We start from the raw sequence: 24,435 nt of genomic DNA, 5'->3' as shown, positions 1-24,435 counted from the left end.
CCTTGTAATAGTAATAGTTAATCCTACTTTGTAGGCAGACATGTACGAATTTTTGTGCCTACATCAAAACAATATTTAAGATGTGTTCACCTTTTCAAAAGTTTTCGTTTCTTTAAAATATAAGTCTTCCCCGTAGGTATATAAAGTAAAGAAAGCCTATCTGCATGCCTACTAGACATGACTAACTTGCCTTAAAAGTGACACTTACCTTTTTAAGTAGGCATGTTTTGTAGTCACGTTACATGCCTAATTGGAAATTTAATTGTAATATTTGGTATATTATTTACCAGAAACAGTAAATATTTTTTTATAAAATGTTTTATAAATAAAACAAAGCTTATAAAATCTGTGACCTATTCGGTTAGAGAATTGTAAAAAGTAATGTTATGCGTAGCAAGGTAGGCATTTTCAAAGCAAGTTACGCTTGACTTCTACATTTTTTTTTTGAAAAAAAGCATCTGGACTTTCTTCAAATATGTTTGTCAACTTTTGAAGTTTCAGGGTAACCCCATCATTTTGCCACATATTTGTTTTGTTTTCTTTCAGGTAATTGCTCTTTTGCTCTCAATTTTTTCTCATTTTTTTCCAGTTTTTCATCATGTTCTCACCTTGAGTACACTAATTGTTCCAATAAATTTAAAGAGGACACACGTTGACTTTTGGTCTCAAAGTAAATATTACCGGGGCCGGCCGTTGTCTCGATGGATTCGAAGATGAGCTCGCACACGTAGTACTCCGGTCGTCGAAAAAAAGTGTGTCTGGAGGAGAGATTGTGCACACTCATTTGCAAACATGCACAAATACACACACAAAACAGGACAGGTCAGTTTGGCGTGGGAGCAGGAGCAATAGCCGACGCGGAAACAAGACATACGCAGTACTTTGAAGTGATTTTAACATTGAAATCATAATGTCTAAAGTTGAGGTTGATGTGTCATCATTAAAGTTTTAATAAGTGACATCAGCGGCAGAAGTTAAACAGGTTCCATGAGCATGTGAACTTTCGAGTGCTATTATAAGAGTATGATTCATTGAGTTGACATTGGGAGATGCTGAACCTGGTACTTTTGAAATGGAGCATAGGAAGAATTTTACTAAATAGTTATATGTCCGTGGACTATAAAATATCTCCAGAATATTTCCCGAAAAATTCAAAATTTACAGCTTCAACTTCAACTTTAACATTCGCCAAAACAGTTCCCAACTTTTCAAATACTTTTTGCCAGTTTCCTCCAGAAAATGGTCACAGTATTTCTGTATAGAAACCGTTTCAGAAGTTGGTGCACACTTCAAGGCTACTTGGTAAACTTTTGAAACTTTTGATCAACCTTGAAAAGTTTTCCACAAATTTTTGCAACTTTTTGGCAACTTTCAACATCTGCATACTATTTTTTGTGCCCACTTCAAGACAACTTCGAAAAGTTTAGAAACTCTTTGGATAACTTTTTCAGCTTTTTAGCAAATTTTTGAAACCTTTGGAAAGACTTGAAAACTTTTTCAAAATCTGTTCCACCGTCTTGGAAAAGTTGGAACATTTTTGAAAACTACTTTGAAAGTTTTAACAAATTTTCAGAAACTTGTGGCAGTTTTGCAAACTTCTATTTTTCACAACTTTTTGAAAAATTTTGGCATTTTCTGGGAAACTTTTGCAACCTTGTCGCTATGGTTAATTAATTTTTGTAAAGCTTTGAAACGTTTAAAAAAGCCTTTGACAATTTATTAAATAGCTTATCGCATGCGAAGCACAGCTTTTTGAAAAACTTCTTGCCGATCTGAAGAAACTTTTTGTCAAACTTGAAAATATTTAGAAACTTCTTGCCAGCTTCTATTGATCAAAAATGTTCCCATGATGACGGAATCTGATATCAAAAACATTCCAACAACGTATGTGTTTGCTCTTTTTCCCCTGAAGTACCTGAAAAAGGCGTGGGTGAATTTATCGGCATTCTCGATAAGAATCACATCGTTCGAAAAGTGACCGAAACACGTTTTCAATGATCTCCCCCTATCATTTGAGCAGACAAACACAACAAATCATCATCATTGCTTATTTCTTCTCGGAGATTCCGTGTGTTTTAGTCTAATCAAATGACAAAACGGGAGACTTTACTTTGCGAATTTGGAATTCGGAAGAAAGATTGGCACAGCACAAAGACAGTTTGCACCTTTCCGAGACCAAGGAAATGAGAGCAAAGAACATGAGTGATAAGACCGGAAACATTTTTGGAGGGATTCACACCAATTGTTGCGACGAGGAGAGAAGACAGAGAGAATGCAAATATTAGAACAAATTTGAAAAAGCATGACGCACATTTCCCTTAACTTTTTATCTCACTTGAAATGACAAATATTGTTCTGGAAACTGTTTATTTAATAGTTTTACATGCAATTTGTTGTTCTGTTTTAGATGCATTTTATCAACGTAACAAATTCAAAATTGTGACGACTTACAGCAAAATAACCCAAAAAAATTAAGGTAGTTCAAAATCAAAAATGGTAAAAGCAAAGAACTGTAGAGAGTTCAAAGCCAAAGGTTGTTAAATCAAAATTGTGACAATTTTAAAACTGTAACCTTTAAAGTGTTTGGACGCTATTAATTAAAACCTAATTAAAATATCAAGCTCGTAGGTTGCGAATAAAAACTTTAGAATTTTGTTTTAAAATGTATTATAAAAATTGACTCTGATTCCTTGGCAGCTGCTTCACATTCTTAGGTGTATGTACATGAGTTTGCCCTGAAGTTGTATGCTCGGCATTGACTCCAGCTTCTTGTCTAAGTTTGGCCCGAAAACTTTTGTTAAACTTAGATGTAGGCTGCGACAGTTTAACACAAGTTTGGCCCAACTCTTGTCAAACTTTGGCCGGAACTTTTCTTGCTTTATATTAAACGTGCGTTAAAGTTTGGCAAGAGTTGGGCCAAACTTGGGTGAAATTTTTGTCGCAGCCAAAGTCTTGTCCAATTTTTTCCCAAGTTTAGCCAACTTCTGAACCAAATTAATATTTTTCTGACCAACCTTGGGCAGGAAGCTGGAGCCAAATGCCGAGTGTATTTGGAACGGTTTGCACTAATTTTACAATTTTCAACAACGATCTGTTCTTGGAAAGGCTTTCAAGTTATTCTTCAAAATTGGAACAACTTTCAGCAGTATATTAAAAATTTACTCCAAATTCCAAAAAAAAAATGCAAGTTTCAAAAATTATTATCGTCAACCACAAACACCCAAATTTGTTAAAATTTCACAGATTCACTCATTCATTTCTGAATATTTTTATAAACAAAAAAATCGGCACTCACCGTTCAAAATTCAATTGAAATTCCGGTTTTAGTTTAGCTGCCAGTAAAAATTTACTCTAAATTCCAAAAAATTATTATCTTCAGCCACACTCTGAAATTGTTTTAGATACTGCAGCTTTTCTGAAAAATGTTCCATCTGCGTGACATGCTTCGTTACAAATCTGAAATAGTTTTATTCTGAATTTCTCAAGTTGTTTTTTGAAAGTTCCATATGATTTAAAGCTCTATTATTAACAATGAATTTATTATCCAGCAATGTTTTCACATTTCAGTTACAATCAATGAATGTTACAAGAATTGACAGCATCAAAATTCAGTTTCAATTAGTAAATGAAGTCATCTTTTTTCAGATAACTGGTACAGGAGTTATGTGTATCTTGCCATTTTTTTCAATTAAAGGCAAATTGTTCCAATCTTTTGGAAAGGTCGTGGTAGTTGCGTCGGAGATGCTCCAAGAGGTTAGTACTGTTAAACTCTTTTCGGAGCCAGGATCTGTTCTGAAATAGTGCAGTTAATTAGGTGGAAGCTTCAGTAGAAGGACTTACGGTACTATATAAGTTCAATTCTCTGGTTTGATTTTGCAGAGTTCTCTGGGTGTTTTGCGCAGATTGTTCCAAATTGGAGACTTTCTTTTTCAACTCAGCTTTTTCTTTTCTGTCGTTGAAAGCTGCCTCTTCCAATTTCTGATTCTTCATCTTTTCATCGTTGAGCTCAGCTTTCAATTTCTTCTGTTTCATTTTCAATTCGATCCTCTTTGCCTTGAGATTCTTCATTTCTTTTTGTGAAGCCTGATCTTCAATCCAAAGTTTGATATATTCGTTTTTAACAAATTCCAAATCTTTTGATGAGTTGATAGTGGTGATCCATAATGAACTTGACACGCTTGAATGTGTGTCGGAGTGGCAACTTGGTGATCTATAATGTCTTCCACGTTTGATAGAATAATTCAGGGGAACTGTGTCTAGTAATATTGATTTAAAATTATCTTTCTTTTTAGTAAAAAATACGATTGTCATGTGATTCGGTAACTCGGCAACTTCCGAAAATTCCGATTGCCCAACATTCACAAAAGCGGCAATTGCCAATATTACCGATTCTCAGAAAGTTTGTAAACCGGCAATTGCTAGAATTGTCGGAAATATAAATTTGTTACTTTTTGTAGAGGAGCCTAAACATGCATTTCAATAAACAATTTTCTATTTTCAAGCTCAAACTTATGCAATTTTTAAAGGATTGAATGTTTCTGTTAGAAAATGACTAACCGAATACAAAAAACAATGTGAATTTTTTTTCAATTTCCGAAATATAATTAGGTTTGAAAAATGCCGAAAATGGATTGGCAATTACGGCAATTTCGGCAATTGCCGGACTTGCCGATTGCCATCCCTAGCTCTGGGGCACCCGTAATATGGCTTTAAATTTTCCCAAACATGCATAACTCACCCTGAGCGGGGGTTCGTGTTGTTTCCAACAGGTGAAGTGTCTCTTAAGCCGTCTGTCGATGATGAATCATGGCTTTGATGCTCCAAGTTGTCGTTTGCTTCCAAGGGAGGAGTTGGGAGCCGACGAGCAGGCCTAAAAGTGGAATTGATATATTGCTTATATTATTTCTCAATAGAATACCTTTCATAATTGGCATCTGGATTCTCACGAACAATGCGGCTTTTTGAAGAGCACGCAGATCTGAAACTTAATACAAATTTCAGACAATTCAACAAACATCTAATTATTTATGCAACCAAAATAGCTTGTTAGTTTAAAGTTTCAATTCTAGAAATATCTTGAGTTATAGATATTTTCTGTTTGGTTTCAGAAACTTTGCATAATAAGAAAACAGTGAGGATGTGCGTAAACTAGGTGCAGGTTTCTGGCAACCTTTGGCATATTTTAGAAACTTCTTAAATTTAGCGGTTCTTTCAAATTTTTTGTAAGAAAAAAGTTTTCATGAATTTGTAAACAGAATAATTTTTGAGACATTGCAAAGGACCGGATTGGTAATTTAAGCGGTTTAAAATAAATTGACAATTATTCCAGAAAGTTGACATAACAGAACAAACACTCAAGTTTCTATACTAACATCGTGCTTGAAGTTTCATCATTATCAGCATTGCTTCTTTCTGGACGCTTATACTCAGCTTCTGGGTCTTCTCGGAAAACGTTTTGCATTTTTGAAGGTGCTGGTTGTGAATTTGGATTTTCTCGTCTAAAACTGGGTTAATACTATCATATTTAAGTTAAGTTGAAAATCCTCACCTTGACTCATTACTTGAAATACGTCTCGCGGGTGCTGAGATTGGAGCAGTGGTTGTCGTTCGATTTTGTTGAATCGACGGTTCAATAGGAACAGGAACCGGATCAACTCGAAGATGGGAATTCTCAAGTGGTGGAACCAAATCCATTTCTTCATTGTCCGAGAAGAATTCACTGCCGCTGGAATAGAATTAAAGTTGGAAAAAAAATAGAAAATGTTGTGTACATAGAGATTGAATTGAATAAAAAGACTCACTGATCCTGATTATTAAAGTTGGGGAGAAAATTGATTCTTGGCCCGGTTTCGATTTTTCTTGACAAGTTTTGAATTTGTGTGACTTGTTTTCGGGATGACCCCTCTCTTGGAAGAGAAGACTGCTTCTTGAGAATTCTTTTTGGAGGATCGAGTGCTTCTTTTTGATCTCTTGTGAGCGTGGGGTTCACGTTGAAACTCGTTTGAAATTGTCCAAGAATCAGCGAGGGCTTCTTGCTGACACCTTCCATTGAAACCTTGACATAGATTAGAACATTTTCAAAATCCGAGAGAACTCCATAATCAGCTGAAATTTAAATTTTCTTCGAAAAATGTGTCTTTTGATGAATATCTTACCTAATCTGTTATCCTTATCGATAACCTTTTCAAAATGATGTGATTGGATGATTCCATCTTTGCGGGAACATTTGATGGCAATCTGAATGAAATTCATAAACGTTTTGCGGTTTATACTTAATAATGAATTAAAAATTTGGGGTTTTTTCAAATGTTCTATTCGTCAAAATTAGTTAAATGATATCATTATATGTACATTGATTCACGCCAAAATGCAGATAGGTTTCAGGCAGGAGTCAGACCCTGAAACTGCGCATATCTACCATGGAAGACCTATTCCATTCTGATATTTATGAATAATATTAAATAGTAAGGTAGGCCTTCCATGTAGGCAGAGAAGCCTGCTTAGACATACAAGCGTGCCTGCTGCCGAAGTGAACCTACAAACACCGGATATCACTCCAAAATGCGGAAAATAGGCGCAAAGCAGGCTCATAGAAAACATGCCTAGGAGTATACAGAAAAAAATTAATTCAGAAAATCCAAAAAGCCATGATACGAGAGGGGTTTACTTGGATATTTTCTTAAATACTACAAACTTTAAACAGAACAAAGAACAGACTTTGAGCTTATAAAAATAACTTTAGGAATACATATACCCTTTTTCGTGTTTCCACATCATGTACAGTATCAGATTAAGCCCCGCCCACTTACTGGCTTTTTGCATCACTTTTTCTTACTAAATTTTTCAATAGTTTTTTATCTTTTTGTTCTCAATGGCTTTAGCTTTCAAAAGATTTAGATTTGGAAAAATCATTATCGGATAAAGCTTAATTAAATTTTTTGTCAATATTATTCACTCACTTCTCTATTCCTGTTGGTATCTAATAGATCCTTTTCCAGGAATTGAAATCCTTCCGATTTCTTCACAGAAGCTGTCGCCGTACAGGCTAAGAACTTGACCCATGTGCCTTCTTCTGATCGGCTGAAGTTACTGAAATATTGATGATTGGTAGAGATCCCAAAAGTCTGCACAACTAACGTTTCCTTCGATATTACAAACGGTTCAGGATATCCTGGAACATAGACATATGCATCACTGAAATCAGTGTAGTAAATCTGGCCAATTAATGAATACGTCTTCTCTTTCTGAAACAATTAAGTTGTTATAATGTTATAAGATATAAGATTTCCTAATAAAACATAAAAAACCAGATATTTGATCGAGGTGCCACGAGGGCGTATCTTCAATCACCCTCTTCGCACCCTATCGGTCATGGTTAATGTATAATAAAACACACTCCAAAAAGTATTAGATTTTTCAAAATTTTTTATCAAAATTTTTGTTATTGTTGTAGGTTTAAACACAGAGAATTTAAATACAAACCTTTAAAACGCAATTAAAATTTTAAACTCGTAATAAAATATTTGTATGGTTGAATTTCAAATTTTTGAGTGGTGAAAACTAAAGTAAGTTCTCAAACATTTTGACTTACCAAAAAATAATTTTCAAAAACTTTTTTTAAATTTTAGCCCTATGTAGTAGTGGTTTTGAATAATTTAGCCCCTAGCGAAACTAGATTGCGAGAGAGGGTCGGGCTTACATCTTACCTCTTTGGAAAATCTATCAAAAAACTTACGGGTTCTTCGAATTCATCAAGTTCCCACACAATTGAGTTTTTCTGGTGGGTCAGTTTGACTGTAATCTGCCTTCCGAAAAATGCGTTTTTCGGAAGATACTTGAATTTCTCTCCTTCTCGAACTTGCTGAAAATTGAAAGTTTCATAATAACTGACAACCTGGGCATTCTGGAAATTCTTACCGTAATGAAGTCAGTTCTAAAAACTCTTTGCTGAGATTTGGTGAAGTCGTAAAACCCCAAAATCTTCAATCTGAGCCTCAATGATTGATCTTGCTCATACACAACGGATTCAACAATCTGGTTCCGTGGTTTGATGTCAGAGGCACGTTTCAAATTGTTGGCGATGTCCCTGAAAATAAAATATAAAGAAAGTCATTATATTTCAAAAACTTACCAAGTCGTGAAGGAAACCGAATCGCCCAACTTTGTATTTTGGTCTGGATCTGCCACGAATATCTGGGAAAAAATAAGTTTTAAATTTTTTAAAAATAGAAAAAACTCACATCATGACTTGAAGAAATGAGAATATGGGTCTCATCACTTTGCACGACAATTCCAGACTTTTGCGACGACATGACGGTGACACTGAAATAAAAAATGTAATTGTTTTGTTTTTTCGAATTCGTTTATCTGAATTACAGGTGCCAAAAAATGTATACGTTTACTAATTGACAGATTCTCCCATTCTAAGTTTTTTGATATGAAAACGGCGAGAAATGATGGAAACGAAATGATACAGAACATAGCAGAGCTTTACATTTGTGCTTCTGGGTGTAATCTTAAAAACGAGTAGGCATATATTAAGTTAATGATACATGGAAGAAAATAGTTGAAACCCTATTTTGGTGCAATCAACGAAAAAGTCAAATATATAGTTTTTTGGAAAATGGTCCCCAATTCAATTTTTACAGCTTCACATGAACAACCGAAATATAAACCGCTAAAGTTGAGCGAAGAAGGTCAGAACAAACATACCTACGTGCCTGCCTACTAACTATTCGTTCGAATTTTGGCACGCAGATTGATAAAAGGGTGAAGAGCCTCATAAATGTTCTAGGGGGTTTTTATTATACAGTTGGAAGAAGAGAAACAACACAACTGAAAACAACACTCATGTGGAAGTTAGATATGCACAAGGTGTGCCTTTCAGAATTTCGCTGAAAATTTCAAAAAATACTAAGTCAATACAAAAATCCTATTGATTTGTGTCCGGTTAGCATCAAATGTCAAAAACTGCAACTATAATTTTTCAGATATACTCTAAAATAGTTTCAATTCATATTGGCAAGTAAATAGCATTAAACTATTTGAAAAAAGTTTAGCTAGATGTGTGAAAACCGTAGATCAAAACATTTCTATAGTTTTTGAAATGATAACGTAATTTTAAAGTATTTTCGCTTGAGGTCAGATCTTGAAATTTTTCACAAACTTTCATTGAAATTTTAAATTTTTTTAAGTTAAAATTTCTTTCGTAGCGAAGTCGGTATTGAAACCGATATACCTGCCCACTGCAGTGTAGATTCACAAATCAATTAGTTAATTGAAAACTCAAATAACATGTGCGCTTTGTCAGTGAGCGTATGAGGCAGGAATAATTGTTCTTAAAATAGCTTATATTAAATATCATACATGAGTAATAAATTCACTTAATTCTGGCAGAATTGAGCAACAATCGTTTTACAAAAAGTTTGGAAATAAATTCCGAGAAATTGACTTGTTTGAAAAATGGAACACCAGAGGCTTCAAATGCGAAATAAACAAACGAAAGAAAGAGAAATCGCAACACAATTTTTTTCCAGAGCGGGGGGAAACATAAATGTTATAGCTTTCGAAACAGTGGCAGCAACAACCACGTTATGGCTTCGAATTGCCAATATCGTATGTTCTGCTAACAAAAATCGATAAACTTGGAAGAAGAGGTAGAGAGAGAGAGAGATGCGGACAGCAGATGGCAACAAAAGGAGGGCAAGAGGACTATCGGTAATGTCAAGAGGCATAGAGTGTGGAGATAGAGGGGGGCAATAAACAACAGTAAAATGAGTGATCCGCTAATATGTTTGGTTTGTTTTGCTGTACAATGATGAAGATAATGACAACATACTACGTCAAAAGGTTCGCTATAAAACAAAATCATTTAGAACGAAGCTACACCCATATACTGGCTTTTGGGATGGAACCAAAAAATAATTTTGGACCAAAAAACCAAAAATTGAAATTTTTGAAAAACCAAAAATGTTTGTTGCCCGAGTTTATTTTTAATGGGGATGTTGCAAAATGTATTAAAATACACAACTGTAAAAACTGTATAAAATACATGTTTTTATGAATTTTAATTCAGAATAGTCTCGAGTCGAGACTCGACACGGCACTCTGTTTTTTTTTCGGATTTTTTAATTTTTTTGGTCCCAAAAAAAAACTTAAAAGTTTCAGCCCTAAGCCCTACCACCTACTGCATTTGTGTCATAAGTGAGACATACATAACGTGCCCAAAACTGACAGTTTCATAAAATTAATCATGGCAGGTAACCTGCGCCTAATTTTTTGTCAAGATTTTATAGTAGATGTCTGAAAGCGTGTCTTCGTGTCTTATTGCCTTCTAAGCTTTAGAACACGAGATACTTTGTATAAGAGCAGCTTTATGCAGCGATTGTGATGCCATAATACTTTCTAAAAACGCGTTTTTCAGAGGATAAACCAGAAGTGGATGCCTCGTGCCTGAGTAAATCCTAATCCTGACTAGTGAGTGAGAGGCGTTTTTTTGCTTTCCTGGATAGCCTAGAAACCTCTCCTAACCATCTCATGTGTAAACGCAGCCGGCTGTTTGAAAGAAAGGTCCTAGAAAAGAGAGGTACCCGAGAATTTTCTGTGACCACGGCCATAAATCATATTGGAAGAAGGAAGACGTGGTATTCTTGCGACAATGAAATCGAGAGATATTAGATGGGAAAAGTTTGAGCTTTGCAGTTTCAAAACCTTGAATATCCTTTTCAAAGTCACGTGACTCTGAGGAAGAGTGTGGATACGAAAAAATCGATATTTTTATAAAAATGTTGAGTAGTAGATTTTCGACTTACCTTCTATTTCTTTGTGTGGATTTAGATAACTTTCAGACAAGATGATCTAGCCTTCTGAATATAAATATCACATTTCAAGTTGTACGTTGGTATATGTGAATTATTATATTTCGTGTGTTCAGTATTTAGTGTTACCACGTTCTGTGGAGCGAAGTTGCGGACACAATGCGCGAGAGTAGTGGGAATTGGAAATAAAGAATTGTGGTCATAAGATTAAGCCTAAGTTTCAATTTTTAGCACTATTAATCTACATTTTTCAACAAATTATTATCACGAAATATCTATTGAAACATGATAGAAATAATTTTAATTATTATTTTTCAGATATTTGAAATACTCTTCCGTCCTCATGCATCCAAAGCATAAAACGTGCGTTTCAATCTATCATAAACGTATTCACAATTTTTATTCAGTTTTTAATGCTGACGTTGATTTACCAAATTCTATATTTCTGCCCATTGCATGCATATATATATCATTAACTATATATAAAAAAAATACAGTTCGTCTGTCCGGAGTTTGTAGTCTATGTAGTCTTTGTAGTCTGTGACGTCACGCCCGAATTTCAGTGAGAATAGTGGGCGTGGCACCCTTCGTGGTGAGACCCATCGTGGTGAGACCCTTCGTGGTGAGACCCATCGTGGTGATACCCTTCGTGGTGAGACCCAAAATGTTGGCGGGAAATTCAAATTTTAAGTGAAAAAAATTTTGGCGGGAAATTCAAATTTTCAGTGAAAAAAATTTTGGCGGGAAATTCAAATTTTCAGTGAAAAAAATTTTAGCAGGAAATTCAAATTTTCAGTAAAAAAATTTTTGGAGGGAAATTCAAATTTTCTGAGAAAAAGATTTTGGCGGGAATTTCAATTTTGGTTTTGGAATCATCTGGAAAATTCCAGAAAATTCTATAATGTTCTAGAACTTCTGGAAAATTCGAGAAAATTCTGGAATGTTCCAGAACTTTCTGGAAAGTTCCAGAACCTTCTGGAAAGTTCCAGAACCTTCTGGAAAATTCGAAAAAAATTCTGGAACATTCGTGGTGAGACCCATAAATTTTGACCGAAAACTCAAAATTTCTGAGAAAAAATTTTTGGCGGGAAATTCAAATTTTCTGAGAAACTTTTTGTTAGCTTAAGTACCACCTCGAACTGGCGAGACCCATCGTGGTGGGACCCTTAAAAATATGGGCGAGAACTTCAAAATTTATGAGAAAAGAAATTTTGGCGGGAATTCAAATTTCCAAGAAAAATTTTGGCGGGAAATTCAAATTTTCTGAGAAAAAGATTTTGACGGGAAATTCAAATTTTCTGAGGAAAACATTTGGCGGGAAATTCCAATTTTGGTTCTGGAATCAATTTTTGTTTCAGCACCTTCTGGAAGTTTCAAGAAAATTCTAGAATGTTCTAGAATCATCTGGAAAATTCAAAAAAGTTCTGAAATGCTCTACAACCTCCTATAACTGTAGGAGTTTTTATTTGTTTCGTCACATCTATATTCAAAGAACTTACTATTAGTAGTTAATTATTCAGACTTCTCCAGTTAAGGAAAGTTATTAACTTATTGAAAAAACTGTAACTCTGTGGAATTTTTTCGGGGGAGGGGGACAGCTCGCCACCCCAACAGTGAGAAAAATAGTGTGGTGCGCGGACCTCGAATGATGCTGATATTACCTGGGGTACCGCTTTTTGCCTTTTCCCCGTGAGTGAACGAGAAAAAGGCGGGGACTATTTTGGCGTACACGCAACGCAGTTTTATAATTTTGAGTGTAGAAAAATCAGAACATTCTAACTGTCTCTTTGAATTTTCTGAATCGAATACCATGGAAGAAGAAAATGCGATTTAATCGATGAAGTTTCAACTTTTTTAATGATATATTTTTGAATGATTAAAAGGACATCTATGTGTTATACATTTTAAACTCCGCCAGTCGTTGGCCGCGCCGGAGGCGCGGTCATCGGCTGGTATATATATATATATATCTACTCATATTAGTTTTTTTTTCCGCTAAAAAAATATACTATTAGAATTTAAATTTAAAAAAATTATTACTAGAAAATGGAATTTAATATTAAATTTAAAGAAAAACATGTTTTTTGAAAGTAGTTTGAATGCATTTACAGGTTACTGTAGTTTTAAAGGCGCATGACATAATTTTAAAATTTAACTTTTTCGCTGCGATACCTTCACCGCGAGAAATCTTTTTTGTGACATAATTTCTTCATTTTTGTTGGTTTGTTTTCGCTGAAACTGCAAAAATTGAATTTTAAAATTGTATTACTAATTCAAATTGCGAAAAATTATGCGAAAACTTTTTGAAAACCCGCATTTTGTTGTAAATTTTCCGATTTTAAGCTAAAATTATGGTTTTCTAGTTAATTTTTTAAACTTTATCAATTTTCAAAATTTATTACTGCTTAGATTTGAATTTTAAAATTATTTAAATAAATTACAATTTTTAAAGCGCTTTGAATGCATTTAATGGTTACTGTAGTTTCAAAGGCGCATGGCATGAATTGTAATTTGAATTGCTTCGCTGTGAGACCCTCACCGCGAGCAGTCTAATTTTTGTGACCTATTTTCTCAATTTTCATTTGTTTCCTTTCGCTGAAACGCGAATAGGTTGATTTATAAATGGTTTTTTATCAATTAAATTGCAAAAAAATGTGCGAAAACTATTTAAAAACCCATATTTTGTTTTAAATTTTCAGATTTGTGCTAAAATTATCGTTTTTTTTCAGATAATGTCGGGAACAAAAGTTCCCTCTTTACCGAAGGGCAAAGAAAAACCGTGTGTGGTTACTTTTGCCACACAAAGTGATCGATCTAACGAACCGCCACCACAACCGAGAGTAAGGAAAGTGACAACAATCATCAATACATTAGGAGTTGTCGTTCGAAACACAACAACAGAAATTGGAGTTTGGGTGTTCACTTCCTGTGTAGAAGTCTCTTTTCCAAGATCAAATTCACCGATATTCTCAGTAAGTGAAGTTGAATAAACGAGTTCTCTAATTTTTATTTCAGAATTTCACATTGGGCACTTGGATGATTGTTGGTTTATATCCTGACGCGACGGTTGCTTCATGTTCACCATGGCCTTTGATTCTCAAAGCTTACGAGATGAGTGTATCATATGGAACTGTATTTATGAAACGAAAGGCTTCAGAACTTTGTCATGAAAAGGTTGGACGTGAACTGTTTCGCTCAATTGACGGCAAAACTTTCAGACGGTTTTGTATAGTGAAGTGGTCGTCCCGCTTGTGAATCCATATAGCAACATGTCATATTTCGAAGTTAGTGCAAGGTCATAATTCCATTTTTAAATAACTAAATTTTCAGCGCGATCCTCATCTCACGGCGGAGCTGTACATGATTCCTGGATTTGGCCGTGTGCTCGGATCCAGCGCTTATCGGCAGTACTTAGAGGACAATAGAGATAACGTTTCCTTCATAGTTCAGTATTGTGGAGGATCATTACGCGGTTGCAGTTGGATAATGTCGGTGGTTGATGGAAAAGCTCAGACCGATGGCGAGTTCAGTGACAAAGATCTCAGAGAAATTGCTGAGTTCATTCGTGAAAGACACAACAAAGAGGTTTAACACACATTCGATTAATTAGAAATTTCAAAATTAAAGTATTAAAACTTTTTCAGAATGAATCACCCCCTTTGCCGTCTAACTCTATCGCTCGTCACGCCGGATTCGTAACAGAAGTGTTCCCACAAAAAAATTATCTTTATTGTTGGTCACCACAGGTTTCCTTGGAAGCAGATCATACGGCGAAATTTCCGCAGCCACCAAAACATAGAGAAGTAGACAGTCCAATGTTGTCTCCGCTAGTAGGCCAATGGATCCAATTTGATGTGCAGTCAAAAGATTTGGATAAGTATATGAGCACGAGATCTGGATATCGATTGAGCATTCAAGAATATTTACCCATCAACAGTCCGTGTGGCGTCGGTGTTGTTCAATGTGGTAAAATTGTTCGAGTGAGAAAAATCTATCCTAAATGTATTTTAATTATTTTATTTTTTTTAGGTCATGATTTCATGTATTTTGGTGAAAAGCACCGATCATCCGATGTTGTTCGAATTACAAATGTTTGGACCTGTCATCGATAAAAAATCGTCTTTAATTTCGGGAGCGTTCATGCAGATAGTCCTGGAGAAGACATCATCGAGAATCCGTAGAATGAGTGGAGTTTGCTGGAGAGTAATCTATTCGCTCATTGTGAGCGGCGCTGAAAATATGGTGGAAAATTCGCAGAGCGTGCGAATCGAGGCAATTTCCCAACGAGACGCCATGGAGACTTCTCACATCATTCCTATAGAAAAGCGTAAGTAAATTTGACAGATTTCATGTGAAATTCGATTCATCACATGAATTAGAAGCAATGTTATTCAAGACCTAGTTAAGATTCCATGGCTTATTTCCAATAATGATGTCTCATTTACAGCCTCTAATTCAGGAACTATTACAAACAATACTGGAGTGACTACATTGAAGTATCAACAGCCCCATCAAAATCCCCATTATCAGGAGCAGCGTCGAGATTATTACATGGGAAACAACATTCAAATTCAAACAGCATATAATTCCACACAACTTCGGAAGTACCAACCGAAACCGAAGAAATTCTCGTCATATACCGGAGAATCATTGGTTCGCTCTAGGCCTATATTTTTTTTCGAAATTAATTTTTTGCTTTTTTCAGGAAGGTCATGCGCTCGTCGAAAAGATTATGGCTCATGCGAAAACCGGAATCTTATGGTTCTTTGATAATTATAACTCCAGTGGTATAACTTTTCAGAAAAAAAATTATTTGAACACATTGAATATATTCAGTTCACTTCATTTTCGATGATTTTGAGTTGAATGTTGGTGACTATGCGTATGTGAAGCTGATCCAGAAGAAAGAGGAAACGGCTCATCTGCAATTTCGATGGAAATGGATATCTGGAACAAAGAAACTTTCACCATTCAATTGTCGCATCGATCTGTTTCAGTTGTTTGTATGTTTTCAGAAATTATGATAACTTTAATTCGGTTCATTTTCAGATAGAGGAACAAGTGTCTTACAAATCAAAGGACATGTTAAACAGAAACACATACACTTCCAAAAACTTTCCGATAATTTTCGATGCTGATGGAATTATCAAAAATCCCATTGTAAGATAAAGTCGTTTCGTTCGAAACATAAAATTAATTATTACAGCCAGGAGCCATATATTGTGTGGTTATTCTTCGAAAGAAAATTCAAGTGACGCAAACGGAAAGCCCGGTAAGTTGAATTTTTTTTATAAAGATAATAAAGTTTTATATTAATATTATTATAGACTCACAAATATCAATGGATTATTGATTCTGCTCAGAGCAATCCGTTTATTATAACGGAATACTACAATCCTCACAATGCTTTCAACAGATCGTTCATAGCCTCAAAGCAATTTTCGAGTTCAGCAGCTTTATCAACTGGTAAACAATTATCTATATTAGCTACTATAAATAAACAAAAAATTAATTTCAGACTCGAAAAAAGGATCCTCCGGTTCTGAAAAATCATCGACGTCTCCTCCGCTGAAAAGTCTCACGCCACCTTCAGATGAATAATTATGATGACTACTAACTTTTTCTTCTGTTTTGCATGTTATTTAATCATATTGAGACAGATCTCCCTACCTGAAAACGTGTTCTTTATAACTTGCCGGGTGCCGAGTTTTTCACGGTTTCTGTCCAACTTGCGCATTAATCGCGCCCCGTATTTGTTGTATTTTATAAAAGTTTCCCAGTTTCTTATTAAACTTTGTATCTCTGTTCATATGTACCATCCGTTTCCACCGGAAAGTTGTATCTTCTTGAGAGCATTGAGAGGCCAGAAAGAATTTTGTTTAGTGAAGCAAAACATTTTTCACTTTATTTAATTGCCGATTGATTAAAAAACGCCCCCAGATGTCCTGTTTTCTATTACAAAGTTTCCCGTCTTGAAACATTGACCGTTAATATATTTTAGTCATAAATAATGCTCGGATTAGCCGCACAACGAAAATCAAATGGGAAAGTCGCCGTAGTCTCGTGAGTTTGCTATTTTTTCTAAATAAAATAATATTTTCTCGAATTAGGTTTAATAAATATTTTCAACTTTCAGTCCAACAGATGGAATCGAGTTCGATGTTAACGAAGATATTCTGAACATCCACATGATCTTTCTGGGAGACTTTTGCCAAATCAATGTTGAGAATAATATTCCGATTTCTTATTCAAAAGTGGAAGATGCGTTCAGGTCTTTAAAAACTGAAGTGAGAACAGATACTGTTGAGGTTAGTAAAAGCTTAATTTTCTTAAATATTTGTTTTTATTAATTATTTATTCAGGTATCCGGTGACACAGGAGTTCTAACTAGTGGACTTGCTCCATTTTATAAAACGAAAGAATTTGGAGATGTTGCTTGTAAAGGCCAGGCTCCAGGAGAGGCTGGAACAAACCATAATATTATTGTGTCTAGGTAAGATTTTTGTATCACTCAGATGTGAGATTTTTCGATTTTTTGCGTCAAAAAATACAGTTCCCGGTCTTGACACGAAAAAGTTTTTTCTAAATTCGAAAGGTGTGCGCCTTTAAAAAGTACTGTAGGATCCAAGCGTTGAAATTTTCATCGATTTTTCAAGGTTTTTCTCTCGGATTTCTTATATTTTTTATCGAAAAATCGGCAAAAGTTTTGCAGCGGCGAAAGTTCGAAACTACAGTACTTTTTAAAGGCGCACAACTTTTCGCATTTAACAGAAATTTGTCCTGTCGGGACCATTAGCCGTATTTTTGATGAATATCTCGCATCTTGATAGTATTGTGTCGTACTTTAATATACTTTTGATTTTTTTATTCAGATTGCCAGAGGAACAACGTATCGGTCTATACTCGAAGTTCGTTTGGCAAGGATTATCGGATGGAAAAATAGAAGTGATCTCCAAAACGGCGGGTGTTCTAACTGAAAGAAAAGAGAATAAATCGAATGCAAAAAAATCTGAAGCAAAATCGAAAGAAGAATACACAAAATATATTATCGGAGTTGTTACTGGAAAAAATCAACGAAATAACGCAGTTTTCGTTACTTGCAACCTCACATATCCAGGAACCGACGGAATAATCGAAAAGAGTCAACTACAAATTGGTGATTGGGTTGAAATTCGGTTTACGAAAAAAGATTTCGTAAAATACTTTCCATCAAATCCAACTGCAGATACACCGAGATTCAATGTGAAACATTTCGAAAAAATTGAAAAAATCGAAAATTACTCTGTAACATGGGCCGGCAACGGACCACAAGTGAAAATCAGAAACTTTCAATTTCCGGCTGGACACGTTCAAGGACAATCTGTCGAGGATAGATTCCTGGGAACTATTGCAATTAGCAAAAAAATTGTTACCAGTGAATCTAAAGTCGATGTATTGATCAAGCACCGAAAATTGTTCCAAGCCGGTGACGGAAAACAAGCGACTTGGTTTTTCAAAAATGTCATAAAATCTGAAAAAGATTCGGAGGATTCGGGGGATTCGGAGAATGAAAATAGTTCATCTACGGTTTGTAATGGAGATATTTTCCAACAATTTTTTAGTCTTTCTTTCAGGATTCTCGTCCATCAAAACCAAAGAAAAATGTAGAAAATAAGAAGTCAGAAGAAAAAATTAATAATTCAAGCGAAAAAAAGGAATATTCATCCAATGTACCAAAAATCAACTATTCACATCTACCTGAACCTTCTCCAATGAACTGGCAAATGGGACCACCAGGAATCATGCATCCAATGAGACCAATTGGACATTTTGGAGCAATTCCCAATCCACTTATGTATTCAATGCCGTATATGTCAAATATGGCAATTCCTCCACAAATGATGAATCGTCAGCCAGTTCCAACGAATAATTCTGAACCGGTGATTCATAAAAAAGGATTCAAACCATTGATTTCTACGGAGAATCCACTTGTACGTTTTGGGAGAATGTGAATTTTATAAAAACTGAAGCTGTAGAATTCGTTTATTGTGTCATTTTTAGGTGTTTCTCACCAGAATTTTCACAAAAAAAGACCAACGTTTGTTAACAAAAGAAATTTATTTGAGATTTGAACCAAAAAATATATAATTTTTTTTCAAGAACAAAAACGAAAAAAACACTTTGAAAGTTTGATACTGTATTTTGAAAAAAGTTTCAATATTTTGGTATATACTCTAGTTATAATTTCGAGTGTTGTTTTTTTAAGGAAAAAAGTGAAATCTAAAAATTTACGTCTTTTCTAGTTAGTGACAGGTTACTTTTCTGTTGGGTATCAACGTGTATTGACCCACATTTTCGCTCACTTTTTCTGAAAAAAAATGAAACAAAAACACGAGAAAACAAAGAATTTAGAAAAATATTTTTTTTTTTTAACAAAAAACACCAAAAATTCAACAAGAAACAGCAGTCTTAATTAACTTTAGCAAATTTATGATAGAAAAAATTACAGAATGATTATTATTTCAGGTTCTGAAAAGAGCTGTGATCACCTCGTTGAAACCGAATAACGGAAAACATTTGTATGGAAAGGAAAAGATTGCGTTTTTGTGGCTTCTCGATGATCACAAGTAAGCCTTCTAATATTAGTATCTAAAAAAAATAAAATCATCTAATTTTTCAGGCAATCAGTCTATTATGTCTCTAAGAATGATGGCATTGAGCCAGGCCACTTCTTCAATGGTCTTTTTGCATCTAATGGTGACAAATGGGAATGTAAGAAATACGTGAAACCACTTGGAAAACTCATGGACGGAATTGTATCGAATGATTCGATTGAGCTGCAACTAATTGTTGAGACATACTTTCCACAGTCTGGAGAACGTCTGAATCCCGAGACATATCATAGTTTCATTGGAAAAATTGTTTGTGTGAACATCAATAATATTAATGATCTTATATTTTTCAGGTAGACAAATTCAATAAACTTCCAGAAGATTGCTCAAGAGGAGTGAAAATTAGCATCAAAATGTGGAATATCGTGGAGCGAAATGAATGGTGTTGGATTGTTTCGAAAGTGTTTCAGTCGGTAGGGTTACTGTAATTCTAAAAAAATTTCATAACGAATTACTAAATTACAGAAACACATCCAACTTCTCACTGAATTCCACCAAGCATGGAATGCTCCAGGAATTCGTAAATTGATCAAGCTAAAGTGTTTGTCATTATTTGTAACAGTTTGTGAACTTTTCGACACAGTCCAGGATGGAAAAATGACTCATGCAAGGAATCAGTTGAGCAATGGAAGAGCTTCGGCGGAAACTGATAATAAAGACGATGGGAAACGCTTTGGATGGGTCACTTGTCATGACGGAGACTTCATTAGAATGGTGGTTTTCCCTCGAATTGAAGGACAAAAGATGAGCGATATGAAGAAGAATATAACGGATAAAAATGTCTTCAAGTGAGAGTTTGACTAGAAATTTTTGTCCAGAAAAATTCCGATTTTTTTGCTAAAATATACGGTCTCAACACGCTTTTTTCAGAAAAAAAATTGAAAACATAAATTTCAACAAATCGCGAGGAAAACGACGAAAAATCGATTAAAATTGCGCAGCAACGAAATTTTGAAATTACAGTACTCTTTAAAGCCGCATACCTTTTTGCGCCGTGTTTTTGGCTAAAAAATCGTGACATTTTGCGCCTGGATAATATAATTTTTTTAAATTTTATATCTAATTTCAGAAATGTTGAAAAAATGGAATCTCGCCACCTCTATGAAGTGATTCTCGATAAAGATGGAAAAGTCGTCGAATTGTTCGATTGTCCACAGTACTTTACATCTAATTCCAAGGGGGAGGTGGAATTTAAAGTGATTTGCAGCGATGAATGTCTTCTTACAAAAAATGTTGGTCTCATGGAGCCAATTGGTGCACCAAAATGGATCGGAAAACTGATGTTGTGCACAGAAGATCGTCCAATTCCGAAAAAGAAGATTCTAATGAATGCGACGTTCAAACTTCTTGAAGATGATGATCTTTTCGTTGACGAGGATCTTGTTCGTGAGGAAAGCGTGTGCTTCGTCAATATTGGACGCGGTGAGAAAAGTGAGCAGATAAAAGAAAATTACAGCTGAATTTTTCAAAAATAAATAATTTTTCAGTGGAAAATCAAGACATCGACGAAGTCTTTAAAATAGAGAAGAATGACTCGGATCGACAAGTGAACAACTTGTTCCGCACAAAATTGACGTGCATGCCAAGCGAGACCATTTATTCGCAGTTCGTTCAAGTGTGCAAAATTTTGAGCAACGAAGATATCGTTGATGAAATGAACAAAAGAAATATCGATACGGATTTGCTGATCAAGCTTCAATCGTCTTCACGTTGAGTATGAAGCTTTTACAAAACTCGAAATGGAATGTTTTGAACGAATTTCCAAACATTTTAAATTATGTTTTTTGTATTTTAAACGTGTAATTTTACAATGCATCCGAAATAAAAAGTGCGAAATAGTTTTTATATTTTTTTTGCTGTTCCGTTATGTTCTTTTCCATTACTTTCATACCTACTTTATATTTTAACCAGAAAATGTTCCTACAAAATACTTTAGAACACATTTAGTTTAAATTTTGGACCAAAAACAAACAAAAATCTAATTTCTCCCAATACAAAACTGTTTCCAAAGCTGAATCTGAGAAACTTTTTTTCGCCAAAACCCGAAAAAAAAATTTTCGAAAAAGAAAATAATTTAAGTTTGAAAAGCTGTTTTGAAGAACTTGAAAGATTTATTTTGAAATATTTTAATCAAAATTGCACTCAAGTCGTATAATTTCAAGTGAACTTTTTCGGTTTTTCGGTTTTTTTTGCTCACTTTTACGAAAAATAGATATTTCGCTAAAAACACATTTTTTGATAAACAGCGGTTTTTAGTTTTTTTCCCGAAAAATTCAACAAACAATTTTTAAAAACGAGAGTCCTGAATACGAAATACAAACAAAATTCTCCGTGTTAATTCTACAAATTTGACTCGTCGTATTTTCTACCCGAATAAAAGCGAAAAGATCGAATCATACAGCATACAACTGCTACAATTTATATGAAAACGTCTGCGTCTCTCTTCCCTCCGCGAGTGTTCTTTCTTGTTTCCTCGGCCACGCGCAGATGCAGCCTCCGTTTTTTGTTGCAAAGTTTTGTTTTTAATACTAGTAAAATTTGTTTCAATATTATTTAATCCGAGTAACTTAATAATTGATTTTTATTTTACAGGTGGCGGAAACGGGAACCAGCGACAGTAGAAATGGTTTGAATTTAACTCTTTATAAAATATAATTTGAATTTTTAGCAGAACGGTGATTGGAGTAGAGCCTTCGTGCTGAGTAAAGTGAAAAATCTTTATTTCTTCGTCATAATCGATAAAGGATTCTCGGCGATTCTTAATGATCCAAGAGAGCCAGTCCAGGTGGGAGGATTTTTCGAAGTAATATATATGTAAGTGTATGTTTTTTTTTTAATTCGCACTTTCCTAATTATCATTATTATTCAGAAAGAACGATAACGCAAAAGAAGATCAAAGAGCTCAACACACTATCACACAATACAGGCCAATCGAACCTCTTGCTGATGTTGAATTAGATCTTGATCGCCGGAATCAGACACATGTGATAGTAAGATTAAACAGTCGGTTGCCTGAAATTAAGTAAATATCATTTTCCAGATGACAACAACCGCTAGATATGATGGATTGTTAGAGGGAAATATTGTTACTTTGTACAACAGGGAATTCGGAAATTTTGTTGATATGGATCGCCTAATCGCTGTAAGAAACAAATTGGTCGTGTTCCAATTCAGGGTGAAATATAATTTTTGTAACGGTATAGATGTTATTGTTGAATTGCAGTGCAAAGCTTCTCCAGTTAACAACTATCTTTCAATTTTTGTGCCGGTTCGTGTAATTGCATATCATGACATGCCACCACAAGACGATCCGCGTTTTCGTCGAGATCCAGAGTGTCGGACAGTCGTTGGTTTCGTGTGTTCTGGGTTTAAAAATGGATATCAGTACGTCTTTTCGAAGCAACTGGATAAAGATGTCCATTTATATGAAAATGAATGGTAGGATCTAGTTTTTTTGCATCTGACTAAAAATGATCAAATTTAGCCCATCATATCAAGACATGACTGGAAAATGGATTGAAATGGATATCGATATGGAAGAGTTTCGTATAATCAGGCCAGTTAGAGAAGTGGAACCAATATTTCCTACACGTATAATGTTAGAAGTACCCGAGATTTTCGTCGAATTCGAATATGATGGTTTCTATGAGACCGACAATTTCTTCGTTTTCCGCGATAGTGGTTATTTCGGTTTAATCAGCGATTCCTTTAAAACGATGAGAGATGTTGACAGAAATGGTCAATATTCTGGATGGATCGTGAGGCAAAATACTAGTATTCCTAATTGTAACTGGGCAATATCTCCGAAACAAGATCTGCTTGTGCCTGTAAGTTTTGTGAAAGTTTGCATTTCCTTATTCCTAATTTTCAGGCCAACCTGCACAGGGAGCCTAATCGGTACGAAAATCGGTCGGCATCGCCTCATTCAACATCTGGTCAGTTCCCGGGAACGTCTACCAGACGATCGGATCCGTATGATCCGCCACGGTCAAGAAATTCGAGTAGTATTTCCAATCGAGCTCGAAGCAACGTTGTCGAAGAAGACGATGAACTTCGTTCTCCGACTCCACTCTCAAGAGCTCCCACTACAGACGATGATAGTGATGCCGGCTCACCTGAAGAAAAAACTCACATGGAAAGAAAAAGTCCGGATGATGTTGCTCCTGGAAACAGAAGAAATAATTCTTCTAGTAGTGCTGGTGGTGACAGTCACTTGAGAGGAACCGTAGAATTCTCGTCGAGCGATGACGACAGTGACGACAGTGACGACAGCGACAATGAAGCGAGCAATAATTCAAACAAATTATCAAGTTATAGCTGGCCCATGCCGGTGAGTTGATATTAACTCTATCTCAATTTTCCAATCAAAATTTTCAGCCAATTTTGCAACGGCCAGCGGTGTCCGGACTTTCTACGCCGTCTCGGAATGGACGGATGGACGCAAATAGCACATACGCAACGCCGCTGTCACATATAACTTCACCTGAACAAACTCGAAATGAAGCTGGGTCTACAACGCCACAAAAATCAGAATCAGAACGGGAGAATAGAAAAGATAAACTGGTGAGCAGATTGATATGATATTCAAAAATTCAACGAGTGTCATTTCAGAAACTACTGCGGATCTCCGAGCTGGTCAGAAAGTTTATGAGCAATGCCAAAATTCTTGAAGACATGAAGCTTGTCGACTTGGAGGAATCCGAGGAACTTGCAAATCTTGTTAGCAGTTAATATAAGCTGTTAAATAGTGTCCTATGCTGTTAAATGTTTAAGTTTTCTGAATTCTCAATAGCCTTATTCTAGACATATTAACTTGTTACGTATCTCTTGCGATCAGCAATCACTAAACTTTCTTGTTGAAAATCGTTATTTTATGAAGTCTTAGCTACTTGATCTCGTAAAATTTCATAGATCTCGTCGATTCTCGAGAAGATACTTCGATAATACATTCTTCCCGTATAATAAGA

At 35.2% G+C, this 24,435-nt stretch overlaps 4 protein-coding genes and 3 non-coding genes across 11 annotated transcripts; 4 read left to right on the top strand and 3 right to left on the bottom strand.

Annotated features, from left to right (window-relative positions):
* Positions 1–229: 229 nt before the first annotated feature.
* 21ur-11492 lies at positions 230–250 on the bottom strand. Its single transcript, NR_056768.1, has one exon.
* Positions 251–712: 462 nt separating this feature from the next.
* Positions 713–936, top strand: F20B10.9. Its single transcript, NR_056767.1, has one exon. It is a non-coding gene; the product is annotated as an Unclassified non-coding RNA F20B10.9 (non-coding RNA).
* Positions 937–3,522: 2,586 nt separating this feature from the next.
* Positions 3,523–8,322, bottom strand: eri-12 (Enhanced RNAI (RNA interference)). Its single transcript, NM_001383215.2, has 14 exons — positions 8,241–8,322; positions 8,132–8,193; positions 7,918–8,086; positions 7,736–7,861; positions 7,138–7,244; positions 6,960–7,089; positions 6,156–6,237; positions 5,802–6,105; positions 5,549–5,725; positions 5,373–5,498; positions 4,919–4,978; positions 4,739–4,870; positions 3,841–4,210; positions 3,523–3,792 (listed from the first exon to the last, which is right to left on the bottom strand). The coding sequence occupies exons 1-14, from the start codon at positions 8,310–8,312 to the stop codon at positions 3,685–3,687; spliced, it is 2,025 nt and encodes a 674-aa protein (NP_001369910.1). The 5' UTR covers positions 8,313–8,322; the 3' UTR covers positions 3,523–3,684.
* Positions 8,323–9,974: 1,652 nt separating this feature from the next.
* On the bottom strand, positions 9,975–9,995 carry 21ur-15547. The gene has a single exon (NR_056766.1).
* Positions 9,996–13,546: 3,551 nt separating this feature from the next.
* Positions 13,547–16,600, top strand: B0001.7 (Movement protein; the record flags this gene model as incomplete). Of its 3 annotated transcripts, none has more annotated exons than NM_001268698.3 (13): positions 13,547–13,789; positions 13,833–13,991; positions 14,036–14,101; positions 14,148–14,402; positions 14,462–14,797; positions 14,847–15,144; positions 15,277–15,470; positions 15,523–15,604; positions 15,654–15,820; positions 15,867–15,977; positions 16,024–16,089; positions 16,145–16,283; positions 16,336–16,600. In NM_001268698.3, 13 exons carry the CDS (start codon positions 13,550–13,552, stop codon positions 16,416–16,418), a joined length of 2,196 nt encoding a protein of 731 aa, NP_001255627.1. The 3 variants fall into 3 exon arrangements, with proteins under 3 accessions (NP_001255627.1, NP_001255628.1, NP_001255629.1); NM_001268699.4 differs by having other exon boundaries at positions 15,265–15,470; NM_001268700.3 differs by lacking the exons at positions 13,547–13,789; positions 13,833–13,991; positions 14,036–14,101; ... (4 more) ...; positions 15,523–15,604; positions 15,654–15,820 and having other exon boundaries at positions 15,900–15,977; positions 16,336–16,418.
* Positions 16,601–16,814: 214 nt separating this feature from the next.
* On the top strand, positions 16,815–21,311 carry B0001.2 (uncharacterized protein). Its single transcript, NM_069907.4, has 11 exons — positions 16,815–16,880; positions 16,954–17,125; positions 17,180–17,310; positions 17,690–18,383; positions 18,431–18,787; positions 19,323–19,423; positions 19,477–19,717; positions 19,762–19,881; positions 19,934–20,256; positions 20,538–20,899; positions 20,956–21,311. The coding sequence occupies exons 1-11, from the start codon at positions 16,828–16,830 to the stop codon at positions 21,180–21,182; spliced, it is 2,781 nt and encodes a 926-aa protein (NP_502308.2). The 5' UTR covers positions 16,815–16,827; the 3' UTR covers positions 21,183–21,311.
* A 745-nt stretch (positions 21,312–22,056) lies between these two features.
* Positions 22,057–24,361, top strand: B0001.3 (DUF4210 domain-containing protein). Of its 3 annotated transcripts, none has more exons than NM_001306941.2 (9): positions 22,057–22,094; positions 22,140–22,282; positions 22,338–22,458; positions 22,509–22,643; positions 22,692–22,906; positions 22,953–23,295; positions 23,340–23,798; positions 23,846–24,031; positions 24,080–24,361. In NM_001306941.2, exons 1-9 carry the CDS (start codon positions 22,092–22,094, stop codon positions 24,197–24,199), a joined length of 1,725 nt encoding a protein of 574 aa, NP_001293870.1. In that variant the 5' UTR covers positions 22,057–22,091; the 3' UTR covers positions 24,200–24,361. The 3 variants fall into 3 exon arrangements, with proteins under 3 accessions (NP_001293870.1, NP_001122753.1, NP_001379110.1); NM_001129281.5 differs by having other exon boundaries at positions 22,061–22,094; positions 22,137–22,282; positions 24,080–24,359; NM_001392408.2 differs by having other exon boundaries at positions 22,061–22,094; positions 22,137–22,282; positions 22,509–22,906.
* The last annotated feature ends 74 nt before the right edge of the window (positions 24,362–24,435 follow it).

Source organism: Caenorhabditis elegans, chromosome IV (genome assembly GCF_000002985.6).
Source record: "Caenorhabditis elegans chromosome IV".
NCBI lineage: Eukaryota > Metazoa > Nematoda > Chromadorea > Rhabditida > Rhabditidae > Caenorhabditis > Caenorhabditis elegans.
Note: the sequence above shows the minus strand (reverse complement) of the source record. Positions and strands in the feature narration are given on the sequence as shown.

Coding starts and splice junctions, on each gene's coding strand:
- eri-12 (NM_001383215.2), bottom strand. CDS start 8,312: ATGTCGTCGCAAAAGTCTGGAATTGTCGTGCAAAGTGATGAGACCCAT. Junction 8,087..8,131: donor TCGGTTTCCTTCACGACTTG/GTAAGTTTTTGA, acceptor TTTTATTTTCAG/GGACATCGCCAACAATTTGA. Junction 3,793..3,840: donor AATTGAACTTATATAGTACC/GTAAGTCCTTCT, acceptor GCACTATTTCAG/AACAGATCCTGGCTCCGAAA.
- B0001.2 (NM_069907.4), top strand. CDS start 16,828: ATGCTCGGATTAGCCGCACAACGAAAATCAAATGGGAAAGTCGCCGTA. Junction 16,881..16,953: donor GGGAAAGTCGCCGTAGTCTC/GTGAGTTTGCTA, acceptor TTCAACTTTCAG/TCCAACAGATGGAATCGAGT. Junction 18,788..19,322: donor TTTCTACGGAGAATCCACTT/GTACGTTTTGGG, acceptor TTATTATTTCAG/GTTCTGAAAAGAGCTGTGAT.
- B0001.3 (NM_001392408.2), top strand. Junction 22,283..22,337: donor TTTTTCGAAGTAATATATAT/GTAAGTGTATGT, acceptor ATTATTATTCAG/AAAGAACGATAACGCAAAAG. Junction 23,799..23,845: donor GTTATAGCTGGCCCATGCCG/GTGAGTTGATAT, acceptor CAAAATTTTCAG/CCAATTTTGCAACGGCCAGC.